This window comes from Arvicola amphibius, chromosome 12 (genome assembly GCF_903992535.2).
Source record: "Arvicola amphibius chromosome 12, mArvAmp1.2, whole genome shotgun sequence".
NCBI classification, from domain to species: domain Eukaryota; kingdom Metazoa; phylum Chordata; class Mammalia; order Rodentia; family Cricetidae; genus Arvicola; species Arvicola amphibius.
In genome coordinates this window covers 70,084,929-70,110,014 of record NC_052058.2, presented here as the reverse complement: position 1 = coordinate 70,110,014, position 25,086 = coordinate 70,084,929, and the positions used below count along the sequence as shown (strand labels likewise).

The window sequence follows — 25,086 nt, the reverse complement described above, 5'->3', positions numbered from 1 at the left end:
ATGTGGGCAGTGATGACACTTGTCAGACACTGAGCTAGTGTTGAGAGTGGACCCAAGTCTTCTCTCCTCAAATTCATGTCTAAGTTTTCAGTCTCAGTGCCTCCAAACATGACGTCATTTTAGCTAAATTGCAAACTTAAAACAGGGTCATACTGGAATACAGTGGCCCTTACTCCAAAATGATTGATAACCTCTTAAAAGGGGAAAATTTGGATTACAGGCAAGCAAATTGAGAACATATCAAGTCAATATTAGAGTTGGGTATTGGTAGTGTGTTCCTGTATTTCCAGCACTTGGAAGGCTGAGGCAGGAGGATCATAAGTCCAAACCCAGACTGGACTACATAAGACCCTGTCTCAAACACACATACACACTCACACAGACATATACACACAGAAAGAAAAAGAGAAGGGGAGGAGGGAGAGAGAGGAGAGAGAGAGAGAGAGAGAGAGAGAGAGGGAGAGAGAGAGAGAGAGAGAGAGAGAGAGAGAGAGAGAGAGACTTCAACTATGCTGCTGAAGTCAGGGAACTACCAGAAGGTAACTACATGCTTGGAGCAGTTTCTTCCCTAGCCTCAGAGGAAGAACCTTTAACTAGTCCCTTGATCTCAGACTTAGCCTCCTATAACTGGATACAAATGTTTGCCCTTTAAAACTTATTACAGTAATCCTAGGGAAAATTCACATTGAGACTAAACAAATCACCGGCCAGAGTTCAGTATGTGACAGTATTTATTTGACGCATGATCAAAGAGAGAAATGAAGATGATTGTCACCAATTCCTGACCAAAAGATGCACCTAATAAACTAATAATGAGCAGTCTTACAAAATCTGTGCACATGTGCTTGTGTGTTTGCAGTGTTAGAGATGAAACCCAAGGCCTTGAAACCTTAGGCAAGCCCTCTACTGCTGTCTTCAGCCCAGAGAGAAACATTGTATCATTTGTTACTGTTAAAGACATAATGCAAATAATCATTTATGGCTCACTTTCAAGTGTCAGCAGACTGAGATGCCTGAAAGACAGATACAGTATGTAAACCGTGCCATTATTCATAGAGAAGGAAATACACAAAGGCCAAAAAGCACTGGCTCTGCTCACACTGTAGCTTTAAGAGAAGTGTTGACTCAGATTACAAAGGAGCTATTTAGTGTACAGCGAGTAGGGCCATGTGTCCAGCAGACCAGTCATGTGTCTGTCCCAAGTGAGCAGTTCATAGTCTTTCACAGCCAGGACGAGCTCAGCAACTGTGTACCCTAACAGTCCCATTTGCAATACAAGGAATGGACTATCTTAAAGAGAAATGTTGGGTGGCAAATGCCAGTCTTTTTCTTTTTAAGACATAAAAAAAAAACCCACAGCAGTTGACATCTTAGTTCCTACTTCCTCCTTTCGCTGAAACAAACAACAAAAAAGGAAACAAGTCTCCTGGCCTCAAGATCTTATTTCAAAAAAGTAATGAAGGACCTCCAAATTTATATTTCCTGCCCCATAAACATAAAGGAAAGAAGGGAAGAAAGAATTGTCAAAGATGTGAGAAATGTTTACAAATTGAGCGGGTTGACCAAAGACAAGGATCTCTGTGAGTTCAAGGCCAACCTGGTCTACAATGCTAGCTAGTTCCAGGACAGGCACCAAAGCTACAGAGAAACCTTGTCTCAAAAATACCAAAAAAAGAAAAGAAACCTAGAACCCTTTATGTAACTCTAGTATGTGTATGGTTTACACAAATTCGGATATAATCTCACCAAACCCCCTCATTTTCCATCAAAGAAATTCCCAGTGCGCGCTTTAGAGTCACAGGAAGCCGTTGTGGAGCCCAGTTTAAATCACTTTTGACCTAAACAGATTGCCTTCCAGGGACAAGGTGGGGGTGGATAATTAGACTCTGGCTCGTGGGCTAAAAGGCCCCAGGAGGTAGAGATAGGGACTAACAATTCTCCAAGCTACTTTCTTTGCCCAAAGAAGGCGAGACAAGTGAGAACTGACTACCAGGGGACAAAATGTAGAAGCGAGCACTTTGTTTTCCGGCACACTTGGTGGGATCTCTTCAACTGTGCTCACCCACTCACTGAACCCTCACCCAAAGCAGGCCAATGAGGAGTTGGCCGGTCAGGCCTTCCTCTCAGACGGAGCCCTTCTTCCTCCATTCCTCCTCCCTCCACCTCCGGGGTAGAGGCTCGTGACCAACTACGGCCAGGGTCCCACAACAGGCAGCTCCAGTCTAGGCTGGTTGCCTAGAAGTCAGTGTGACGCTGAGAACTCTAATCGCCACGTCGGATCTCCGGAGGAGAAGGCACAGCAGGTGAACGAGGCAGGAGGGAACAGGTTCCCGGTCGGTGGGGAAAGGCAAAGCGAAGGCGTGAGGCACGGGAGGGACGCGCGAGATAAAGCAACACGAAGAGCGGCCACCGCCGCCCAGCTCCCCGGGATCACCTTGCGCTGACCTAGTTCAGCGCCGAAGGCAGGAGGGGGGCGGCCAAGGAGGAGGGCGGGGATGTGGGCGGGGCTTTGTCCGGGGGCGGAGCTTCAGAGCGTGCTCTTCCCGGGAACTCGCCTGTGATTCGCCCAGACACCCGAGCCGGAAGCGGCCGGGGAGGCGTTGGCGGCCGTGCACGTGGTGACGTGCGAGGGAGTGCGGCGCGAGCGCGCGCGGCGGCAGCAGCGGCGGCAGTGTGTCCCGGACGCGCGTGGAGGTCGGTCGCTCAGGGCTACTGGGCGCGTCGTGGCGGCGAGCGAGTTCTCTGCGAGTCCCCCGTGGTCTTCCGGTGCCCGCAGCCTCCCGCCCGGTCGCCCCGCGCCCCTTCCCGCGCCTTCCGCCTGCAGCCCGTCGAAGCTCTAGAGATGAATTTCGCCATCTCTTCAGAGATGACCCAGGTAACGCGCTGTACGCGGGCGCCGCGGGAGGAAGAGGGAGGGCGGGGTGGGGAAGATGGTGGTTGTGCGGGGCGTCCCGCTCTCCCGGGGGAAGCGGGTGCCCCGGGGCTCCCTACTCGCGCAGTTGCCGGTTCGCGTGGGCCAAGCGCGGTGGTCCGGGACCTCCCTCCGCCGGGGCAGGGACCGTCAGGCTTCAGCGCGGGGTGACGGAGGTCCCTGGGACCTGGCCCCGCGGGTCTCTAGGAAGGGTGACCCGCCGGAAGAGAGCGGCGGCGGCCACCGCGGAGCGTGGGCATCGTCTCCCGCTGTCAGTAGCGGGTCCCGGCTGCGAGTCGGGACTCCGCGCGCTAAGACTTCCCGCGGCCCGCGTGTAGGAACACGAAGCCGGCCTCCTTAGAGCACATCGGCTCCCGGGGCTTGGCGTGGGGTGGCACGGAGTCCCTGGTCGCCGTGGACCGCAGGGTCCTTTGTTCCAGCTCCACGTTGCCCGCTTTTCTTGCCAAGCGCGGGGAGAAGGAGGCGGGAGGAGCGAGGGAGCGGCTGCCCTGACGTGTCAGCTCTGAGTGACTGCGCCGCCGGCCAATCAAGGCCGGGGGTGTGCGGGCGCGGGCGCCTCTCTGCCCGCCGAGAGCGCGCCCCAGGCCTGCAGCGCGGGGTCCCAGAGCGCCCAGACGCCGGCTCCACGCTCTCTGAAAGAGATAGGTGGAGAGCGTGGTTTTTGTGCGCTCACCCTTTTTTGTGAAAGACCTCGTTGTAGGTTCCCGATAGGAAGACATCGGGGAATGTCAGAGTGGAGGTTTAACCACGGAGATCTGACAGCCCACCCCCAACTTGAGAACTGTTTTTGCCCTTTCCCTCAATACATAGTAGACAGTTATTTCGGACAGCAGACATTTCAATCAAAAAGAAATCGGACGTCCTAAAAGGGAACGTTTCGCTTAATGACTGTTGTCAGTAGTGGAGGTTAGGACACCCGACAGACATCAAGTTCTTCGGAGTTTTTGTTGTGGTCTCCCGCTTTGCCCATACACCATAAGTTTTGAAAGTCTAGTACACAAGCGCACCATGGCCATTTTTTTTTATACTGACACCAGCGGTTGATATAGGGAAAATACTGATGAGAAAATAGTCCCAGGTTGAAGCCTGCTATAAAACTTATATCATAAAAATGTGGTGGTTTTTTTTGTTTTGTTTTGTTTTTCGAGACAGGGTTTCTCTGTAGTTTTGGAGCCTATCATGGAACTGGCCTCGAATTCACAGAGATCCGCCTGCTTCTGCCTCCCGAGTGCTGGGATTAAAAGAGTGTGCCACCATGGCCCGGCTATCATAAAAATGTTAAAGGTGTAGTTTATAAGCCTGAATGTAAACACTGACTGGGTAGAATTGGATTGAAACCAGTATGTTCTAATGCTACCAGCAGGCATTATATTAAACGTCTATACGTTTGATGATTTTGTTACAAGGTCTGGATTAGCTTTCCTCTTTTTTTCTTAGTAACGTAAAATCCCAGATTAATGAATAGAAACCCATTTCTATAAACTGTCTTAATTTATACTTCTTTGTTCTTTACAAAGATAAAGCATTTTAGGTTTTACGTTAGGGTTAAATTAGTGGGTGGTTTGTCTTCTTGCTTTTAATTGGTGGGATCTTTCGTTTCTTGCTTGAATATTTTAGGTATCATTCGAATGTGGTTTTTCAAATAAGTTTCTTTGAATGTCTTGGCCATTGATACTGATGTGACTCACCCAAAAGAATTCTTAGCTTTTTAGCAGTGTGATGGTATACTGCAGATAGGAATTCTTGCAGGTTGAGTATCTTCCTTTCTTCTGTTGACGTTAAAATATTATTGGTCTACAGAGTAAGTTCCAGGACAGGCTCCAAAGCTACTCGAAAAACCAAAAAAAAAAAAAAAAAAAAGTGTGTGTGTATACACACATACATAATACATTGTAACTGGAGTGATTTCTGCGATTTTATTTAAACTTGTAAATGTCAGTGACCACCTTGTTAATGTTTCTAACCCTCCAACAATATTCTTTACACTTTGATGTCAGCTTGGACGTCCAACAAGTACCTCAGTGTTAGAACATCCCAAACTGTTCTTTTTCCTTCCTGTTTTTCTCTATGCAATATCTAAAAATGACTTGCTGATAGCCAGATTGATACAGAATCTTCATTTAAGTGCATGTATCCTATGTTTTCCCAGGTATGCTCCCTTCACACCCATTCTCAAATACCCTTTCTTGAGTTCTTAATCTGGTGTCCATACTTAGCATTGTTTAAACCTTAAAATAAGTCGGTTATTTCCTCTCCCACCATGTACCATGTGCATCCTGCAATCTACCACCTATTGAAACCAAAATAGCTGCAGTTTCTGGAATATGTGTGCTGTCACACCTTCCCTTCCCCTTTGCTTGAGCTGTTTTCTCTGCTTTATTTGACCTCAAACATTTGAGGCTGCGAAACTGAGCTAACTTCATTTGTTCTAAGCATTTTATTCCAGGTTGTGTCTGCCATGTTTAGCGTCACAAATGTTTGTAACTCAGTGGTTAAGTGCTTGTCTGACATTCATGGGGCCCTGGGTTTAATCCAGCCCTGGGGCGGGAATTCTTAAATTACTTTATAATTAACTGTCTTTGAAAAAATTATCTTTAAATTTAAATATTGGTGGTTTACCTTGAGCTCTTAGCAATGTTTTGAAATGTGATGTTTCCTTTTGCTTAGTGGAGGGTGGGGAATGCTTTGCAGTGCTGTTTTCACAGCTCTGTAAAAACCTGCTGGATTATGCTTCGCTTTAAGATAATCTTGTGGGCTGTAGGAACTCTTGATTCTGAATAGTAAAAGCAAGTCCTCTGACTTTCTTTTCTCGTCCTGACCACACGAAGGAACTTGAATGTATTTAGCAGTATATATTCCTTTTGACCCCAATTTCAGTCTTAAAAATAGACTAGTTCAAACTGTTACAAAACAAAGTTTTTGTATTATTACATGACTTTGGAATGCTTGAGCCTTGGTTTGGCTTTTGAAAGACAAAATTTATCTCCGTTTTTAGATTATTGTGCATGAACTTTATATACAAAATAAGAAATGTGAAATTTGATGCTTTGTTTTTTAAAAATTTTATATGTGTGAATGTTTTGCCTGCATTTATTTATGCGCTCCACAGGGAAGCCTGATGTCCAGAGTCCCGAAGGCATCTGATACACCCCAGTTTACCTTCATTAAAGTGAATGTGAACTTTTATAAACAAGTTTGCATTAATTGAAATATCATTAGGACTTGAGCTAGCTTTTAAATCAAATACAGTTGTAATGGTTGGTAGATGGTGACAAAGGTGGAGTTCATATTAAGGTTTTTTCTTGAGTCTATAGCTCTAGGCTGGCCTTGAAACTAGCTGTGTAACTCAAGCTGGCTTTGAACTCTTAATCCTCCCATCTCATTCCGAGTACTAAGAATGTTGTGTGCTATAGGTTTGTGTACTATCATGCCCATCTCTTATGTTAAGATCTTAATAGGTAAAAAGTTGGGTATTAAATAAAAAGACCTTATTCTTTCACGAAATTCAAAATGATACTGTACAAGTGCTTATGCCAGAATTACCTCAGAAATTCTCTACTAAGTTTTATCTTTAATAACTATAGTAATTTTAGTGCCCCCCCATAAATCTAAGCTAGAACATCCAAATAACTGTCAAAATAATAAACACTGGCCCAGAAGTTGACTCTTTGAAAGGACCCAGGATCAATTCTAGCATCCATGTGTCTGGTCACATGTCTGTAATTCCAGTTCCAGCATACTGACTGCCTCCTTCTGGCCTCTGAGGTCACTGCACACATTGTACATTGACATGCTAGCAAAACAAACTACACATAAAATAAAAACAGATAAAATCTTACAGTCAAATTTAAAGAATAATAAACATGTGTTTTATTCTTGGCTAGGTCAAAACAAGTTTTCAGGCATACACTGAGTAAAACTGATTCAAATTTAAAATGTTTATAAATCTCTTATGTGTTTGTTCTCTGTGTACATGGGGGATGGGATTACCTGTTTTCAGAGAACATTTGTTAAACTAGCTCCATAAGAAAGGGTAGAAATTGTAAAGAAGATATCAACATTATATGATGGTATGACAGTTGGTCTAGTTTTTGTTTTTAAGACAGTCTCATGGAACACAGGCTGGCATCAAAAATGAACAGGGCAAGCCTGATAATGGTGGTACACTCCTTTAATCCCAGCCCTCGGGAAGCTGAGCCAGTATCTCTGAGTTCAAAGACCACCTGGTCTACAGAGCAAGTTCCAGGACAGCTAAGGCTACACAGAGAAACCCTGAATCAAAAACATACAAGGCAGAGGATTTGCCTGGAAGCAGAGCACAGAACAGATAATTCTCGACAGTCATGCATATCTTCAGAGAAGGTTCTGAGTGTGAAGACTGGGAACACGGCTTCCTAGATCTAGGGAGTTGGCAAAGGCTCCATGGCTAGAAGAGTTCGTCTGTCAGGGGTTGGTTGTCTGTCTTAAGAGTTTTCCAGGTAGAGAGGGAACTAGAAACAGAGGCAGGGGTGAACTGCCAAGCACTTTGGAGAACAGGGTAAGTCTGGCTTGTAACGGTGTGTGTGTGTCTGGGATTAGTGCCCAAAAGTGATTTCTTGACTACTAAAGCAGACATCTCCTGTTTGCATATTACATAAAAATCTAATAGTAAAGATTTTTAGAGTTTATATTTGTCCTTTTTTTCTCATGCTAGCATATCCCTCTTGAACAATGAGAGGGTTTTTTGTTTGTTTTTTTGTGTGTGTGTGGTTTTTTTTTTTTTTTTTTTTTTTTGAGAGCGAGAGAGACAGGGTTTCTCTGTAACTTTGGAACCTGTCCTGGAACTAGCTCTTGTAGACCAGGCTGGCCTTGAACTCACAGAACTCACAGAGATCCAAGTGCTAGGATTAAAGGCGTGTGCCACCACTGCCTGACCTGAGAAAGGATTTTTTATTTTTGAGTATTTGCATGTTAAATAAAAAGGAATTGTTTGTAGTGTGTGATTTTTTTTTTAAATATAGTGTGAATTTATTTTGCTATTTACTTTGTATGATAAATTGTTCTGTCTAGATGAATGGCAGACTGGTTCCTTTGAATATCTAACTTAGATATGTTTTTTGTTACAGATTATGATGCATGATTATCACAGAAGAAATTCATGTCTATAGCTTTTAAGGACTTGATTACATCATTTTCAAGCCTGATAGTTTTGGAACCACCATTAAAGCGTAAGACATCTACCTTCACACAACCACCTCTCTTCATACCTTGACGAAGTGCTTTGTTTCAACACTCCTTTGTCTTGGATCATTTGCATCCCCATCTCTCATCAGTAATAGTTGGTAAGTGACTATTCTGTATGTCTAGCATTAACAGTGTTTGGGGGCGGGCAGGGCCTGTGAGCTGGTTCTTTGGGGAAAAGGCACTTTTTGCACAAGCCTGGCAACCTGAGTTTGATCCCTGGAAACTCAGGTAAAGGTGGAAGGAAAGAATGGATTAAACAAAGTTGCCGTTAACTTCTGTACACACTGGGGCTGGGGCATGTTTTCTCCCACATAATATTAAATAAATAAGTATATAGTTTTTTTAAAGACACAGGCTTTTCAAAACTGTACTGAGTATAGAATCACCTCTCTTAATGTTTAAAAGGGCAGAGAGGTTCCTAATCATTTAACTAAAAAAAACATTAAAAACACTTTAGTGTGTGCATACATGCGAGTGACAGAGAGTGAGTGAGTGGTGGGTGGAGTGTTGAGGTCAGAAGACAAGTTATGGGAGTCAGTTTCCTTTTTTCATGTGTGTCCTGGGGGGTTAAATTCAAGTCATCAGGCTTGGTTCTAAGCACCTTTACCTTTTTAGCCATCTTGTAGGCACCTGAAAAGCATTTTTATCATTTTTTTAAAATATAAATATTTTTTCTTTCCTCCATTAGTTTTCATTTCTGTAAACTATTTTGACTCTAAGTTGCCATAAACTGAAGCCTCAAAACATGCTACTACTTTTTGTGGTGTTTTATATAGTCGCTAGTTTTATAAGCTATGTCGAAAAACGTTTTTAAGAACATTAGGGTAGAGGTGTAGCTCAGCAGAAGTGCCTGATTAGCATATTTGAGGCCCTAGGTTCTGTTTCCAGGGTTATATCCGGGAAATGGTGTCTTTACAAAGGTTTTGCCAGGAGTAGGAGCACACAATCCCATCCTCTGGTAAAGGAAGGGTGTTGGGAGCAGTGAGACCCCAGATCCTGAATTTCTTGTAATCCCCTGATCTGAGTGCCTACAGCTGCTCTGAGCATGAGACCTTCAGGAGTTCCTGATGGCAGGAGAGTGGTTTCTGGTGGGTTTGCCTGGGGCGTGGCCATCTATATAATCTGCCCCTGAACACAATAAAGGGGGCATTCTTGGGGAACTCAAGGATGACCCATGTCGCTGTCTCTCTGTCTGTATGTGTTTGTGTATTTTAACCTCCTGCCCCTTGCCCAAATCTTGCGAACTGGGTGCCAGCGCACCGAAAGCAGACGGGGGGGGGGGGGGGGGGCGGTGCGCGAAAGAAGGGGGATTAAGGAGGTCAGGGCCAGTTCAAGTGCATTCTGAATTTAAGCCAGACTGAACTGTATGAGATGTATCAAAAAATGAACATTGATTTCTTTTTATCTGAGAGTAAAGGAAGGACAGCAGCCAAGTCCAGGAGAGTCTATGTGCACTCTTAAGTCACTTGTCTATAGGTTTTGGCAGGACAACGTTCATTTTCCTCCTTTAGAAGGGATGTGTATGCTGTATGAGCACTTCCAAGACCTCAGGTCAGTCAGGGCAAAGCATGAGCACCCTGAACCAGTGTTGTTTCAGCCAGGTTTTTCTGTGGTGAATTTTCTGGTGTGTTGGTAAGAGAATTTGGGTATAAAGATAATGTTTTATGTTTGAGAACACACACACACACATTATTCTTTGAAACAGGGTCTCACTGTGTAACCTGGCTGGCCTTGAACTCCTTGTTCAGACCAGACCAATCTGAAATTCCAGTGTCTACCTGCTTCTTTGCCTCCCTGACTGAAAATAAGATTTAAAAAAAAACAACTATTTACATGTAAAATAATTAGCTTTTCTTTTTTCTGTTTAGCCAAATTTATAAGGAAAAATGATTCCCAATGGATATTTGATGTTTGAAGATGAAAATTTTATTGAATCTTCTGTTGCCAAATTAAATGCCCTAAGGAAAAGTGGGCAGTTCTGTGATGTTCGACTTCAGGTATTTAAACTCAATTTATTATCTTTTGTTACTAAAAAGGTGAACTTCAAAAAAGCCGTAAGTTGAACTTTCCCCTCCAAGCAGGCATTTAATGAGATGAGTAGGTGGTTTTTGAGATTTTACTTTTTCTTTTCTATGTATGGGTGTTTTGCCTGTGTGTGTGTGTCTGTCTGTACCATATGTGTACAGTGCCGGAGGAGCTGAGAAGAGGATGTAGGATTCCCAGGGACTGGAATTACAGATGGTTGTGCGCCGTCGTGTGGGTGCTGGTCCTCAGGAAGAGCACCAGTGTGCTCTTAACTTTGGCTATTTTTCCAGCTGTGATACGACTTTTAAAGACTGTTAACTAGAATAGGAGACAGGGGAAGCTAGTACGTTACTTAGCTAGAGGAGTATATAGACCACAAGACTTCTCACTTCAGTTTTCATTATTTCAGGTCTGTGGCCATGAGATGTTAGCACACAGGGCTGTCCTGGCTTGCTGCAGCCCGTATCTGTTTGAAATCTTTAATAGTGACAGTGACCCTCATGGAGTTTCTCACGTGAAGTTGGATGATCTCAATCCAGAAGCTGTTGAAGTCTTGCTGAATTATGCATACACTGCTCAGTGAGTACCTTCAAATGGACCAGAAAATCAGAGAATAGCAAGATACTGAATTTTAAAGCCTTGGTATTACAACTTTTATTTAAAGACTTTTTTTGTTTCTAAAGGTTGAAAGCTGATAAGGAGTTAGTAAAAGATGTTTATTCTGCAGCAAAGAAGTTGAAGATGGACCGAGTAAAGCAGGTAGACTATTAGAAGTTGTGGCTGTAGTAGACTAGAAGGGTGTTCTGTGGAATTAGAATGTAGAAATTGTCCGAAAATATTTTATTGGACCGTGAAAAATTTTACTAAGAATTTGGAAATTCTGTCCCTTCCCCTCTTAACTGAGTATGTTGTTTTGATGCTTGGGATTTCGTAATGTAGAGGTGATCACCTGCCTCTTGACTGCAGTTTTCTCTGGCATAATGGCAATGCCAGAGTCTTTCTCAATGAATTTTCCACTCAATTTTTTGTGTTTAAACTACTTGTATGTTTTTTGTGATGATGACATAGTATTGGGAAATCACATTAGACAAAATGCTATATATCTCTTCTACAATGGGTATATTTATTTTTGACAGTATGTAAAATAGCATTACTTGTACTAAAAGGTTACTACACAGAACTATAGCTTGGCCTTAACATGAACCTTTCTGGCTTGAGCATAGTCTGAGATCAGTTTCAAGATTTTGAACAGCAATGCCAAATCTGTTATGGAATTAAACTGGTATATTGACAGTATCTGATAGCAGGAGTTAATGTGTATGTGTATGTTCTGCACACATGTGAGAAGGTGCCTGCAGAGACCAGAAGACAGTGAGTCCCCAGGAGCTAGAGATACCAGTGACTGTGTTACCCACCTTATGTGGGTGCTGGAAACAGCACGGGGCTCTTGTAAAAGCAACAAGTACTCTCACCCACCGAGCCATCTCTCCAGCACCCCCAGTTGCTGGAATTTTAAGCAGAGAAGGCAGCATTGAATAAGGGCCAGCAAACCAAATATTTTCTTAAAGGACCAGTTTTTTTTTTCCTAAAAGTTTTATGAAGAATAGCTGTGTAGAGTAAATGTATTATCTATGCTCTGTAGTCAAGACAAGAGCTACAGTGTGACAGACAAAATGGCAGGCCCACAGCCTAAAGCATGTGTTGCTTTTACAGAGGATTCATGTTCAGTTGGTTCTAAGCACCCACAAGATGGCTCATAACCATCTGTAAATCTGGTTCCAGAGGTTTTATAATGCTCTCTTCTGGCAAGCAAATGTACACGCAGGCAAAACATCCATACACATAAAATGAAAATAAATCTTTTTTAAAAAAGAATCCTATGATTGGGCCAGCAAGATGGCTCAGGAGGTAAAGGTACCTGCTTTTTGTCAAGCATCGGTGACCTGATTTCTAACCCATGCAAAAAGTAGAAGCAGGGAACCCACTCCACACAGTTGTCTTCTGATCTCCATGCATGCACCACTTCATAAATGCACACACATACACTCGTAGAATAAATTTTAGCCAAAATCCCATGATGTGCATGTGGTTTCACATTGCAGCTTCTAATACAGATGTTCTTTTTCCAGAATTATTTCCTGATTCTCTTCCCTTCTGCTACATTACATGTGCGCTGAACAGTCAGCTTCTCTACTGTAGCGCCCACTTACATCTAGCCTTCCAGAGAGCCGTATGTGGCTGCTACTGTTAAAAACACCCAGAACCTGCTCTGCATTGCCACATCTGCTGTTACACAAGTTAATGTTACACATGCCTATGTGGCGTCTTTAATGTTTCTCATTGGCTTTTTGTTGTTTGGTTTTATTTTCAGACATCTTGGTACTACTACTGGCCAGGCTGGGTTTAAATTTAGATGTCTCTTGTCAGCCTTGCAAGTGTACCAGATTCTAGGCATCTGCACACCACCATACTCTGCTGATACCATTTGTACATGTGCTGTCCCACGGTTAAGTTCAATGCTATCCCATTGTTGCGTTTGATTTCTGACTCATCTTTGTATTTCATGTGGTGTTTACATATGCAAATGGCACATCTGTATTTCTTTTCCAAGGTCTGTGGAGATTATTTACTATCTAGAATGGATGTTACTAGCTGCATCTCTTACCGAAATTTTGCAAGTTGTATGGGAGACTCCCGTTTGTTGAATAAGGTCGATGCTTACATTCAGGAGCATTTGTTACAAATTTCAGAAGAGGAGGAATTTCTTAAGCTTCCGAGACTAAAGGTAAGGAGCAGGCCAGGTACAGTACAGCTAGATTGATATTCTATAGCTGCAGACCCAGTCTTTGTCAAGTGAATAAGGGTTACAATAATGTTGATAACATTTTAGTGGTTGTTACTCTTAGTGTTTAGTGTAATGAGTTTCTGCTTCCCAGTTTACTTCCTTTATGTAGGCTTACTGATTTTCCTGCAAATTAAGAGAAAATTTATGGAATGCAGCTTTTTTTAAAACAATTTTCTTTTTTTATACTTTTTTATTGATATTTATTGAGCTCTACATTTTTCTCTGCTCCCTGCCCTGCCTCTCCCCTCCCCTCTTTGAATCCTCCTCCCCCAACGTCCCCATGCTCCCAATTTACTCAGGAGATCGTCTTTTTCTACTTTGTACTTCCCATGTAGATTATATGTATGCAAGTCTCTCTTAGTGTCCGCATTGTTGTCTAAGTTCTCTGGGATTGTGGTTTGTGGGCTGGCTTTCTTTGCTTTATGTTTAAAAAAACCACCTATGAATGAGTACAATACAATATTTTTGAGAATTTTTTTTAAAAAAGCATACAATATATTTTAACATATTCACTCCCATGTCCACACTTAACTTTATATCCTCTCAAAAAATTTTTTTTGCCCTGTTTGTGCTATTAGTGACGGGTGTGGGGCCATCCCACAGCCTGAGAGAAACCTCCATCCCCAGAAACCATCAGCTCATAAACTAGTGGTGGGACTCCTGAACCCTGCTCTACTGCCCTAGGAATACAGCTTTTATTATGAAACTGAGCCTGAGGCTCAGAACTAGAATTTCAAAGCTGATGTGAATGTCACTAGTTTTTGGTTTCTTTATAATTCTAGTTGGAGGTAATGCTTGAAGATAATGTCTGCTTGCCCAGCAATGGCAAATTGTATACAAAGGTAATCAACTGGGTGCAGCGTAGCATCTGGGAGAATGGAGACAGCCTGGAAGAGCTCATGGAAGAGGTTAGTCTTAAAGTAAATGGGATCCAGCTGTTCTTACAAATTATTTTTGCTATAACATGAAGGATTCCCTTTCACTTTTATTTTATAACCATGACCCTAAAGAATTTAAATTTTGCTATAGGTACCCCTAAGCTGAGAAACAGGGGGGGTGTCCAGGTGAGCTGAATGAACTGTTCAGTTTGGTTTTCTGCTTTTCTTTTTTTTTTTTTTCCTTTTTTTCTTTGCTTATTATGTGCTGTTAACTTTCTTTAAAGTAGCATGTAACTTGCTTTAGAAATGGGAGGTGGTACTGACATTTTCTGTAGATTCTTAATTTTTCTTCACAGGTTTTTGCTTTTAATAAGTATGACAAGTAGGTAAAGCTTCTAATGGTTGTTCCTCCCCATTGGTTTATCTCCCCATAGGTTTATTAACAAAACTAGGATCCCCAAGACTGAAGAGCCGAGAAGAAACCTCGAGTGTATTGACACGTAAAGAAGCAGCAGTCCTGCCCCATTTCTCCTAAGAAAAGTCCGCTGTGGGCAGAGGACGATGATGATTTAATGGTGTTTACTCCTTTACAGGGTTCTTACTCTAAAGCTTTGTGGTTTTCAATGATGTTGTTCATACATACAGTCAATTAACTTGGGGCTACTTTTTAAAATACATAAAATTTGATGGAAAAGTTGGGACTAGTCCATGTGATGGTTGGAGCAGTGGAGTGTATTATTCCACAGAAGCCCGCCATGCTCAGTAAAGTGTATCTACTCTGTTAGGCCTCAGTCGCTACCATTACTGCACTCTAAAAAGGCTAGCAGGTGCTCTTTCAATTCTGTGCCTTCCCATGTGGGAATCAGATGCATTGGTCATGTATTTGCATCTGTGGAGGAAGATTGCAACTTGCATTTGTTTCTTCTTTATGTGTTTTTCTTGACGTTACCTACAGGAGAGAAGTACATTTATTCAAACCATGCAATTTATCTTCAGAGGTGTAAACTATTTAATGTTTTATTGTAAATATGTATATTTAAGAATATATGTGTTGTACTATGCCTTTTTTTCTTAATGTCATATAGTAGAAGTTATGAAAACAATGAAGATTTCTTTCAAGCCAATCAAGCCAAGGACTCTCCAGCCAGTATTAGAAGATTTTGTATTTGATTTTGATTTTTTTTGTTTTGTTTTGTTTTGTTGTTTTGCTTTTTACATTTTTACCACCATGACATGTGTTTTTCTTTACTTCGGGATCCTGCCAGAGTAAGATGTCAAGAAGCACACTGGAGGTTACCTTGAGGCGATTGTAATCTGCATACTAGCAAGTAGCCATGGTGACAGTAGCCACATGGGTGTTCTGTTGCTGTTTTGCAGGTTCAAACCTTGTACTACTCAGCTGATCACAAGCTGCTTGATGGGAACCCACTAGATGGACAGGCTGAGGTGTTTGGCAGTGATGATGACCACATTCAGTTTGTGCAGGTACACATTGCACAGTCTGAGGTAACCTCAGGTTAAAATTAAACTGGAAAATTTTATAGCTTTCTTAAATTTTCCTTTAATAAAGGAAAGTGGATGAATTTCATTGTTATAACTGGACAGAGACATTTTTGGGGGGAGAAAACAAGCATATTTTACAGCTTTCAGCATTTTGCCACACCAGTCAGTAGACGCTAACTCAGCAAATTAGATAACCCCATTTACACCTTTGCTCTCAAAATACAGTTCACGACTAGTAATAAAACAGTAAAAATGAAGCATTGTATTAGGTTTTTGTTATTTTGGTTAGATTTTTTTTTTAAAGTTTGTAATACGCATGGACCAGTTTTAAAAACAAAGTAGTCTTAGATTGTCAATGGCTGTGAAAGAAATTTTGACTATTTCTTTAATTACTAAACTCATGAAATAGAAATGGTATCATGATTTATAATGTTAAGTTTATACAATGTTGATCAAGTGTTATAATGTGATCTGGATGTTTCTTGGGCAAAATGTATTAAAACAGTATAGTTTCATTGTGCTGATTGAGTTACTTTTGTAACCTTTTATTAAACAAATATTTAATTCAAATTCCTTTTTAACAATAGAGAACAAACATCTGAGGAATATGAACAATTTTAACTTATGGACACTGACAGTATAAAGAAAAGTAATGCCTTTTATTGTTTTTGTGTGCTGGAGATGAAATCCAGTACCCTGCATATACTTCGTGCCTTCCAACACTGAGGAACACACCAGCAGCCCCACAGTTAGCCAGTCAGTAAACCGTGCTCTTATAAAGAATAGAATTCTAGTGCCCCAGACAGATCTTTCCTCTTACCTCTTTTCAATCACCACCCTATACTATCTAAAGAAAGACAGTGTCCTAACTTGGGACACAAACATATTTTGCCTGTTTGGAATTTTTATAAAGCAGTCATGCTATGTGCATTCCTTTTATTTGGCTTTAGCTCAGCATTGTGAAGGGATATGCTAGAGAGTAAACCTGAATCACAGAGTGTTTCCTTTACAAGTTGGTTCAGTGCTAATGGACTGACTTGTGTGCTTGTCTTAGTAGATGGTAGCTGTCTGGTGTCCTGTGGTAGCAGTAGATATTTCTAAAGAATTTGGGAACTTGAGTTAGCCAAAAGCCCTGTTTATGTTTGTATTTGGAGCATCTGGGGTTGTTTTCTCTGTTAACTGTAAACATTGTAAGTGAACACTTAGAAAAGTAGATTTTCTAATGGCAGAAGAGTGAATGTCGTCAGCGGCAGGTTATGCCTGGTATGAGGACACAGCATATGTAGCTTCTGTTCCAGCACCGTACCAAGGTGGAAAACATGGTCTGAGAAGGGGCGTCTACCATGAGAAGGCCTGGGGGGGCTGTGGTGGGCCTGAGGTGGAGGGCAACTGGAGAGCAGGCTTAGGATTGAGAGGCTTTGTCGTAGAGGAGCGATAAACGATAATCTGCACATGGTGCTGCTCGCGGGGTGGCGGTCTAGACTGGAAAGTAAGCGTGTACAGCTGGTGCTTTTTCCTGTAGGTGGCAAGAAAAGTTATTTTGTTTTTGTTTGTTTTTTTGTTTTGTTCTGTTTTGTTTTGTTAATTTTACTTACTTTAGCCAGGTGGTGGTGGCGCACGCCTTTAATCCTAAAACTCGGGAGGCAGAGTTCTCTTGAGTTCGAGACCAGCCTGGTCTACAAGAGCTACTTCCAGGACAGGCTCTAAAACTACAAGGAAACCCTGTATTGAAAAACCAAAAAAAAAAAAAAAATTCTTTGTAGAGTTGGGAATAGATACTTGCATATGCCAAATAAATGCTCCACTATTGAGCTAAGCTACATACACAGCAAGAATTTAGACAAAAATACTGAGTAGTAAAATACATATATTAAAAAAATTAATTTTGAGAGTTTAGAGAGATGAGTTCAGTTTTATTTCTAGTTGACATTATTAATCATAGCAAATGGCTAGTTAGATATATGTCTCTGGACTATATGGTACCAAGAGATTTGCATTTTTTAACTTTTTAAAACTGTTGGCTTAGGCTTTTTTTTTTAATGATCAGACACAGAGGGTAGAGTGAAGCTTGTAAAAGCAGTTTGGAGACTATTGTAGGTTTAAGTTTTCAAGAATGATGAGGTGCTTAATAATCTAAAGACACTGGGGAGCCTATACATAGATATCCAAAGGTTGAGGGTGGGTCTTAAAAGTGGTTTGAGAAAGTCTGAGAAGATTACAGGATGTGTGGGATTCTGATCTTTCTTTGTTTAAAAGTCCTAAATAGAGATTGTGGAGCAGAAAAGGTGAGAGGTTATTACATAGATTTCAGAAATAGGAAAAGCGGGTTGAGAAGAAGCCTGGAAAATAGGAATGTAATTAGAATCTGCTTAAGGTGTAAGAGCTACCTAAGGAAGAAGACTGGAAGCCAAAAAAGATGTTTCCCAGAAGATTTGATAATAAGATAGGGATGGATTCTGTTTGTGTAGTCAGGCGTATGTGTAGTAATGCCAGTAGTCTTCAGTGGTGTAGTGCCATTCGCATTCATTGTCAGTTATAGCATATGTTAGAGTGGGTTTACTGCTTGTAAAGCCTCTAGTATAGGCATCGTCTATTTGTTATTTGGTGATACTTAGGGCCTTTCTACAGATTGAGGTAGAGATTTTATTGTATCTTTTAATAATCTTTAAATTTTTTTTTATTTTTATTCTTTTACTGTTTCTGTATTGCTTTTTGTTTCGGCCAGCAATGTAAGTTTCCATTAGAAACTACACGTTTGTGCCGTCTGTTCCCCAGGATAAGTGGGTGAGCAGAGTTTACCAGGTACTGAAGTGTGATGCCAGTTCTTTTCATGGTAGACATTTTAAGGTTTGGTATCACTGTGTAGTTCAGGCTGGGATTATAGGTGTGCACCACCAACATACCCAGCACTCATGATTCTATGTGATTCTTCCTCTAGGAAGTGGGCAGGGGTTAAGGTAGTTGAAAGCAATCTACAAAAGAAGCTCATACACAAGCATGCGAATTCTCTAAGAATCATTTGTTACCATTCCTATATTATAATTTTGTGAATGGTTCTTTTAGTATTACTTCATTTCTGATTACTTTTATGTATGTGTTTAGTAATAGGCAGCCCTAAACATACACTTACCTGCTTCTAACAATTGACACTCTTTCCTATAAAATGCTTTCAGAGAGGTTGGCAGAATCTGTGTGTGCTCACTCTTGGCTGACATTGTATGAAGGATGCTTCCATTACAGTTTGGTTAGGTTCACAGTTTTGTGCATTGAGCAGATAAGTTATATATATATATATTTTTCTCTTTTCTGTTCCCACATTGAGATCTCATCCTGGTACTTGGTCCGTAACGTGTTTTTGAAGTATTTAAATTGCTCTTTACAGCAGCAGTTGTGTAGATATAGCTGTTTCATTTTAAGTGGTGGTATTAGTGCGGCAAGGATTTGTCAGCTGGAAAGTTGGTTTGTGTTCAGTTTAGTGTGCTGTGTGTTGTATAGATGGAAGGCGCTCAATGTATCAGCAGTGTTGCACAATAGCTCGGGAACAAAGGTACAGCAGGAATGCTCACTGGCTAGGTTTCTGTAGCTGCCTTTTGATTTTGCAGAAAAAGCCACCCCGTGAGAATGGCCATAAGCAGATAAGTGGCAGTTCCACTGGATGTCTCTCTTCTCCAAATGCTTCAATGCAAAGTCCTAAGCATGAGTGGAAAATCGTTGCTTCAGAAAAGACTTCAAGTAAGTTTGTCTTCAGTTTATCTTTTGTCAGGATAGTTGTCAGTTTACTTTGAGATTGACTAAGGACAAACTCAGAGCAATGACATTTGGAAAACCATAGCAGAATGTTCTGATCTGGAGACTGGAATACAATTCAGAATCCTCTAACCACCCCAAGTATTAATAGTTCGTGGTAAACACGGAGCTTTTGTGTTCACAGATAACACTTACTTGTGCCTGGCTGTGCTGGATGGTACATTCTGTGTCATTTTTCTTCATGGGCGGAACAGTCCACAGAGCTCACCAACAAGTACTCCAAAACTGAGCAAGAGTTTAAGCTTTGAGATGCAGCCAGATGAGCTCCTAGAAAAGCCCATGTCTCCCATGCAGTATGCACGGTCTGGGCTAGGGACAGCAGAGATGAATGGCAAACTCATAGCTGCAGGTAAGATCAGAACGGTGAGTGTGGCAGACAGTCCTGAAGATGAGCATTTCTATTGACTTGAGGCATGAGGGCTAGAGGATTCAATATGCTTTATTTCAAAGCAGAAATATCATTGCTATTGAATATGCCTAACTGTTTGGTTAGAGGAGATCCGTGTGTTTTAAATTAAATGGGGGGTGGTATGCTAGGGCTTGAACCCAGGCCTCAGTGCTTGCTATAGTAAGTGCTGTAGTACACCTATATGTTAAACTACTGATTCCTAATTTTCAAGGCAGACTAAGCAATGGTACTCCTTGACTGTTAGGAATGTTCAATACCTTCCTCATTGGACACATTGCTTTTAAGGACATTCCGGTGGGGCCTAGTTACATATAGTTTTTAAACTTAGCACTTGGGAGATGAAATAAGAGGATCATAACTGTTAAGCGAGCCTGGGAGACACATTTTAAGAAGGTTTTTATGACTCTTATCAGGTGGCTACAACAGAGAGGAATGCCTTCGAACAGTTGAATGCTATGATCCACGTACAGATCATTGGTCCTTCCTTGCTCCCATGAGAACACCAAGAGCCCGCTTTCAAATGGCTGTGCTCATGGTAAGCACAGTATGCTGTAAAAACAACCCTTTTAGCTTTTTTTTTTTTTCCTTTAGAACTTCCCAGGGGAAATTCTCACGTATTATTTTTGACATAGGGACAGCTCTATGTGGTGGGTGGATCAAATGGACACTCAGATGACCTGAGTTGTGGAGAAATGTATGATTCAAGCATTGATGACTGGACCCCTGTTCCAGAGTTGAGAACTAACCGTTGTAATGCAGGTAATAATACTTCTCTTTTGAGACAGCCAGTGTTTTAGTCCTGGTGATTAAATTGCTAACACGTCTTTCACTGTTCTAGGAGTGTGTGCTCTAGATGGGAAATTGTACATCGTTGGGGGCTCCGATCCATATGGTCAAAAAGGCCTGAAAAATTGTGATGTATTTGATCCTGTAACAAAGTCATGGACAAGCTGTGCTCCTCTTAACATTCGTAAGTTGGTCTGTTTTATTTTGGGGGATACGGTTTTACTATGTATTTCTGGCTAGCTTGGAACTTTCTGTGTAGACCAAACTGGCCTTGAACTTCTAGTTCTTACTAAAGATTTTAAATTAATAGGTTTTTGTCTTTTTCTTTTTTCCTTTTTTTAGGTAGACACCAGTCTGCAGTTTGTGAACTTGGTGGTTATTTGTATATAATTGGAGGTGCAGAGTCTTGGAATTGTCTGAATACAGTAGAACGATACAATCCTGAAAATAACACCTGGACTTTAATTGCACCCATGAATGTGGCTAGGCGAGGAGCTGGAGTCGCTGTTCTTGATGGTGAGTATCCAGACTTGGAGAAGTAAATAGTATGAAGTGATAAGCGTTAGTTCCCAAAATCCAAGAAGGGTCACTTGTACACTTACATACAGATCACAGGGACTGGTGAAATGGCTTAGCAGGTTGAATGCCCCAGAGTCAATGGAGTTGGATACCCTGGAACCCATGTTAAAATGGAAGGCGAGAACTCACTCCACATAGTTGTCCTCTGACCTCTACATGTGTTCTGTAGCATGTGCATACTTGAACCCGTGTCACACACAGTCATGATCATTTTAAATTCACATGCACTCTGTCTCTTGTGGCACAGGGGAAACATCCCTAAGTATCTGACATAACTTAAATATATTCATTTCCCCATTTCTTGGTGGGTATTCTTAACCAACTTCCAAATTTCCCTCTGTGAGCTGTATCCATAATTCACCCTTGGATTTTGAATTGACTTTTCCTTTTTTAAGGATAGTGATTTTAAGAATTTTATTTCAGAGCATAATAAATCTCTCCAACAGTAAGTTTTGTTTTGTAGACAGTGTCCTTTCACTGAGTCTTTGTTGATTTACTGCCTTTTTATATAATTAACATCATTTGAAACAAAGCTGAATCCTACCAGGATTGTGGTTCAGCCAGCATGCATTAAGTGTGCTGATATAGTAGTTAGCAGCTCCTGACCCTGAACCCTCAGCCTTTTGTGAACCCTGTCAGTGTAGTTACAGCTGCATTCATGCAAGCTGGCTAAATGATAGAAAATAATGAATGTGAGAATGAGTGAAGTGTTTTCCCAATGGAGTTTATTACTGAGTATTTGTTACAGTTTAATTATTGACACTCTTTTGCATAGATACTTGAAAGTAGTCATAAGTATTTCTGAAAGTGACATTCATACCAAAAATTGCATGCAAATGAAAGCTCTATGTTGAGTCATCTAGTCTGTTTTCTGTAACTTTTTCCGGTGCTAATTTGAACCAGGGCCTCACTTTTTGCTGGACAAGTGTTCACACACACACACCGCCCTTCTGCAACAACTTTAAATACACAGAACTGTGCTAGTTTGTCACTCAAATCTTTAGGCAAGTTTTCTACCTTCTTTATGTCTCTTAATTCTTCGTCTGTGAAATAATCACAATAGTTAATTGCCAGAGAATGTGGGAGATGTACTTAAGATGGTCCTGTTTCTGCCCTTTTCTTCCTATAGTTGCCTAAGTTTCTGTAGGAATGGATTATTGTCCATTTAGCTCATCTTATACCTATGATTTCCAGTATCCTTGCCATAATTACAGACCTTTTCTTTCTTTCTGTAAGGCAAAAATCTCACTATGTAGCCCAGGCTGACCTCAAACTGGTAGTCCATCATTACAAGTCCACATTACAAGTCAAATAAGTTAAATACCTACATAGGTATTTAATTAAAACTTTTTTAACAGAATGTACAGATATTTCTACATAAACCTATTGGGAGTTTTGGGTTTTCGGTTTTTGTTTTGTTTGTTTTTCTGAGCCTCTTTATACTGACTGTCTTTTGTTTCTTTTTAAGGGAAACTGTTTGTTGGTGGTGGCTTTGATGGTTCTCATGCCATCAGTTGTGTGGAGATGTATGATCCAACTAAAAATGAATGGAAGATGATGGGAAATATGACTTCACCAAGAAGCAATGCTGGGATCACAACTGTAGGGAGCACCATTTATGCAGTAGGAGGATTTGATGGCAATGAATTCCTGAATACGGTGGAAGTCTATAACCTTGAGTCAAATGAGTGGAGCCCTTATACAAAAATTTTCCAGTTTTAACAAATTTTATGAACCCAAACTAACAGGCTTAGTGATGTAATTGTGTTTAGTAGAGGTACACTTGTGAATAAGGAGGGTGGGTGGGGTAGATGTTGCTAACAGCAACACAAAGCTTTTGCATATTGCATATTATTAAACATGCTGTACATACTTTTGTGTTTGGAAAGGAATGCAAAGATGAAGGTCTGTTTGTGTATTCTCAAGGTGTCTTTGGTTATTTTACTTCTTGAAGGTTGATACTATAAAAGAATAAAACACAAATTGATTGGGAACATCATTTCAAGTCCTTGCTCCTCCACATTTGTTTTGCCTATTTGCACATTAAATGACTTTTCCCTCCTCCAGTCTGTCTTCAGGGGCAAGAGGGTAGGGTTTAAAGTAGGCAGTTGGATTTTTTAGGGGCCCTTTTTCAATAACTGGAACACTCTATAACCAGATACTTATTTAAATAGATAACAATGTCTATTTTTGTTTTTATTAAAAGAAAGTTGACATGCCTACCAATATTTAGTCTTTTATGATTACATTTTTATAACTTTTTATATTCTCAGCAGAGTCCTTTATCTGTTGAAGTAAAATGTGACAGATCCAAGCAGAGTGGCAGTGGGAAGGATGCAAAGCGGGGTATTTCTTTTAAATGCTCAGAATGCAAATGTAAGCATTTGCCGTAGCTGTACTTTTTTCTTTTCTATTTGAGAATGCAGTATCAATGTTTATTTGGATGGAGTTGCTGAACAGTAACATGGTAATAATTCAAACTTGGGTTTGATGAGTTACTTGACTGACTCAGATTAGGACATTTAACCTGTCTTTATTATTTATCACTAACAAAGCAATTGTAAGTGGAAGCCTTTGATTGAAAAAAATTAAACTATTGGGTTTGTGAATGCACCCTTTTTCAGAACTGTTTTGTTCAGTTTTCTTGGATTAATACTGGTTGGGATGACTTGGTGTCTGATGTGTAGTACTACACACCTAACTTATGGTGCCAAAATGAGCAAATCCTAATGCTTGCTGCAGATGCTAACACATTAAAGGTACTTTGCAGTAAATTCTTGCACTGTGGGATTAATGTCCAAATGTTTGTTACTCGATTCATTACTTACAATGTGGGTGTCTCATCCCCACAGTTAAGGATGAGTTTATAGTATTAGTGGAAAATACTTGCCGTTGTTTTATAGAAACACTGACTTGGGGTATCGGTATATTTTCTTCAACTGTCTGGCTGGTCCTTTATCACCTCATTTCTCTGGCATACAACCATCAGGAAAGTCAGTTCACCTACTACGTACTTTTTTTCCTGGTTTGATTTTGGATTAAACTTGTTTGGCAGGTTAGCAGATCTGATGTGGTCTAATGACTATTACTAAAACAGATCTCTCTACTCTTGTTTAGCCATGAAATAAAGTTTTGAGTTGAGGGTCTTAAAATCAGTTCTCAAGCTGGGCGGTGATGGTACATGCACTCAGGAGGCACAGGCAGGCAGATCTCTTGAGTTCGAGGCCAGACCAGCTACAGAGAAACCCTGTCTTGAAAAAAATACAAAAAAAGGAAGAAAAAAAAAACAAAGCAAATCAGTTCCCACTGCATAAGAAATATGCAGTGGAATTTGTTGAGATATATATATATATATACATTATATATGGAGAGGGGGGGAGGGAGAGGGAGAGAGCCTGGAACTTACTATATATTATCCAGGCTGATCTTGAACTCACAGATCTGTCTGCCCCTGCCTTCTGAGTGCCAGGATTAAATGTGTATGTCACCATGCTTAGTGACCTTTTTAAATATTATTTTCATTTTATTTTTTATGTGTGTAAATATGTATGTTACTGCATGTGTGTAATGCCCACAGAGGTCAAAAAGGTGTCAGATCACCTGGAACTAGAATTACATATGGATGGTTGTGGGCCAACACGGGGGTGCTGAGAGCCATAATATAGCACTCACTAGCTGGTCTCTCTTCTCCACATCCCAAATGCTAGAATTAAGGGCATGCAGTCCCCACAACCAACTGAGTTTTTGTTTATTTTGACTTTTAATGTATTGTTCTATTGTTTATAGAGTAGCTTAACATTGTTCAGTGTTTAACAGTTCTCTAAAGACAATCATGGTAGGGAAGAATGTGGTAGAATGCAAGAATCATTATTACCCAGTCACTATTTTTATCTGACTTTTAACATCTGAAGGAGGCAGAGGATAAAAGAACAATCCTGTAATTGCAGGATCACCTCAGGTGACAAAAGATCACAATAGTTTATATTTATAGCAAATTCTCTAGTATTTCTTTCCTTTTTTGTTTTTCTTCCTTCAACAAAAAGGATTTTAAGGCTCTGTGTTAACATAAATTAACTGAGAAGGATCTGAGTGGTAACAT

General features: G+C 40.8%; 1 protein-coding gene across 2 annotated transcripts; it reads left to right on the top strand.

Moving 5' to 3' along the window:
• The first annotated feature begins 2,635 nt into the window (after window positions 1-2,635).
• On the top strand, window positions 2,636-23,761 carry LOC119827345 (influenza virus NS1A binding protein). Of its 2 annotated transcripts, XM_038348964.2 has the most exons (15): window positions 2,642-2,875; window positions 8,038-8,253; window positions 10,024-10,152; window positions 10,590-10,759; window positions 10,864-10,939; window positions 12,792-12,965; window positions 13,808-13,933; window positions 15,281-15,388; window positions 19,009-19,138; window positions 19,338-19,562; window positions 20,036-20,157; window positions 20,255-20,381; window positions 20,461-20,592; window positions 20,751-20,924; window positions 22,456-23,761. In XM_038348964.2, exons 3-15 carry the CDS (start codon window positions 10,042-10,044, stop codon window positions 22,707-22,709), a joined length of 1,929 nt encoding a protein of 642 aa, XP_038204892.1. In that variant the 5' UTR covers window positions 2,642-2,875; window positions 8,038-8,253; window positions 10,024-10,041; the 3' UTR covers window positions 22,710-23,761. The 2 variants fall into 2 exon arrangements, with proteins under 2 accessions (XP_038204893.1, XP_038204892.1); XM_038348965.1 differs by lacking the exons at window positions 15,281-15,388; window positions 19,009-19,138; window positions 19,338-19,562; ... (3 more) ...; window positions 20,751-20,924; window positions 22,456-23,761 and adding an exon at window positions 14,338-15,271 and having other exon boundaries at window positions 2,636-2,875.
• Window positions 23,762-25,086: the final 1,325 nt, after the last annotated feature.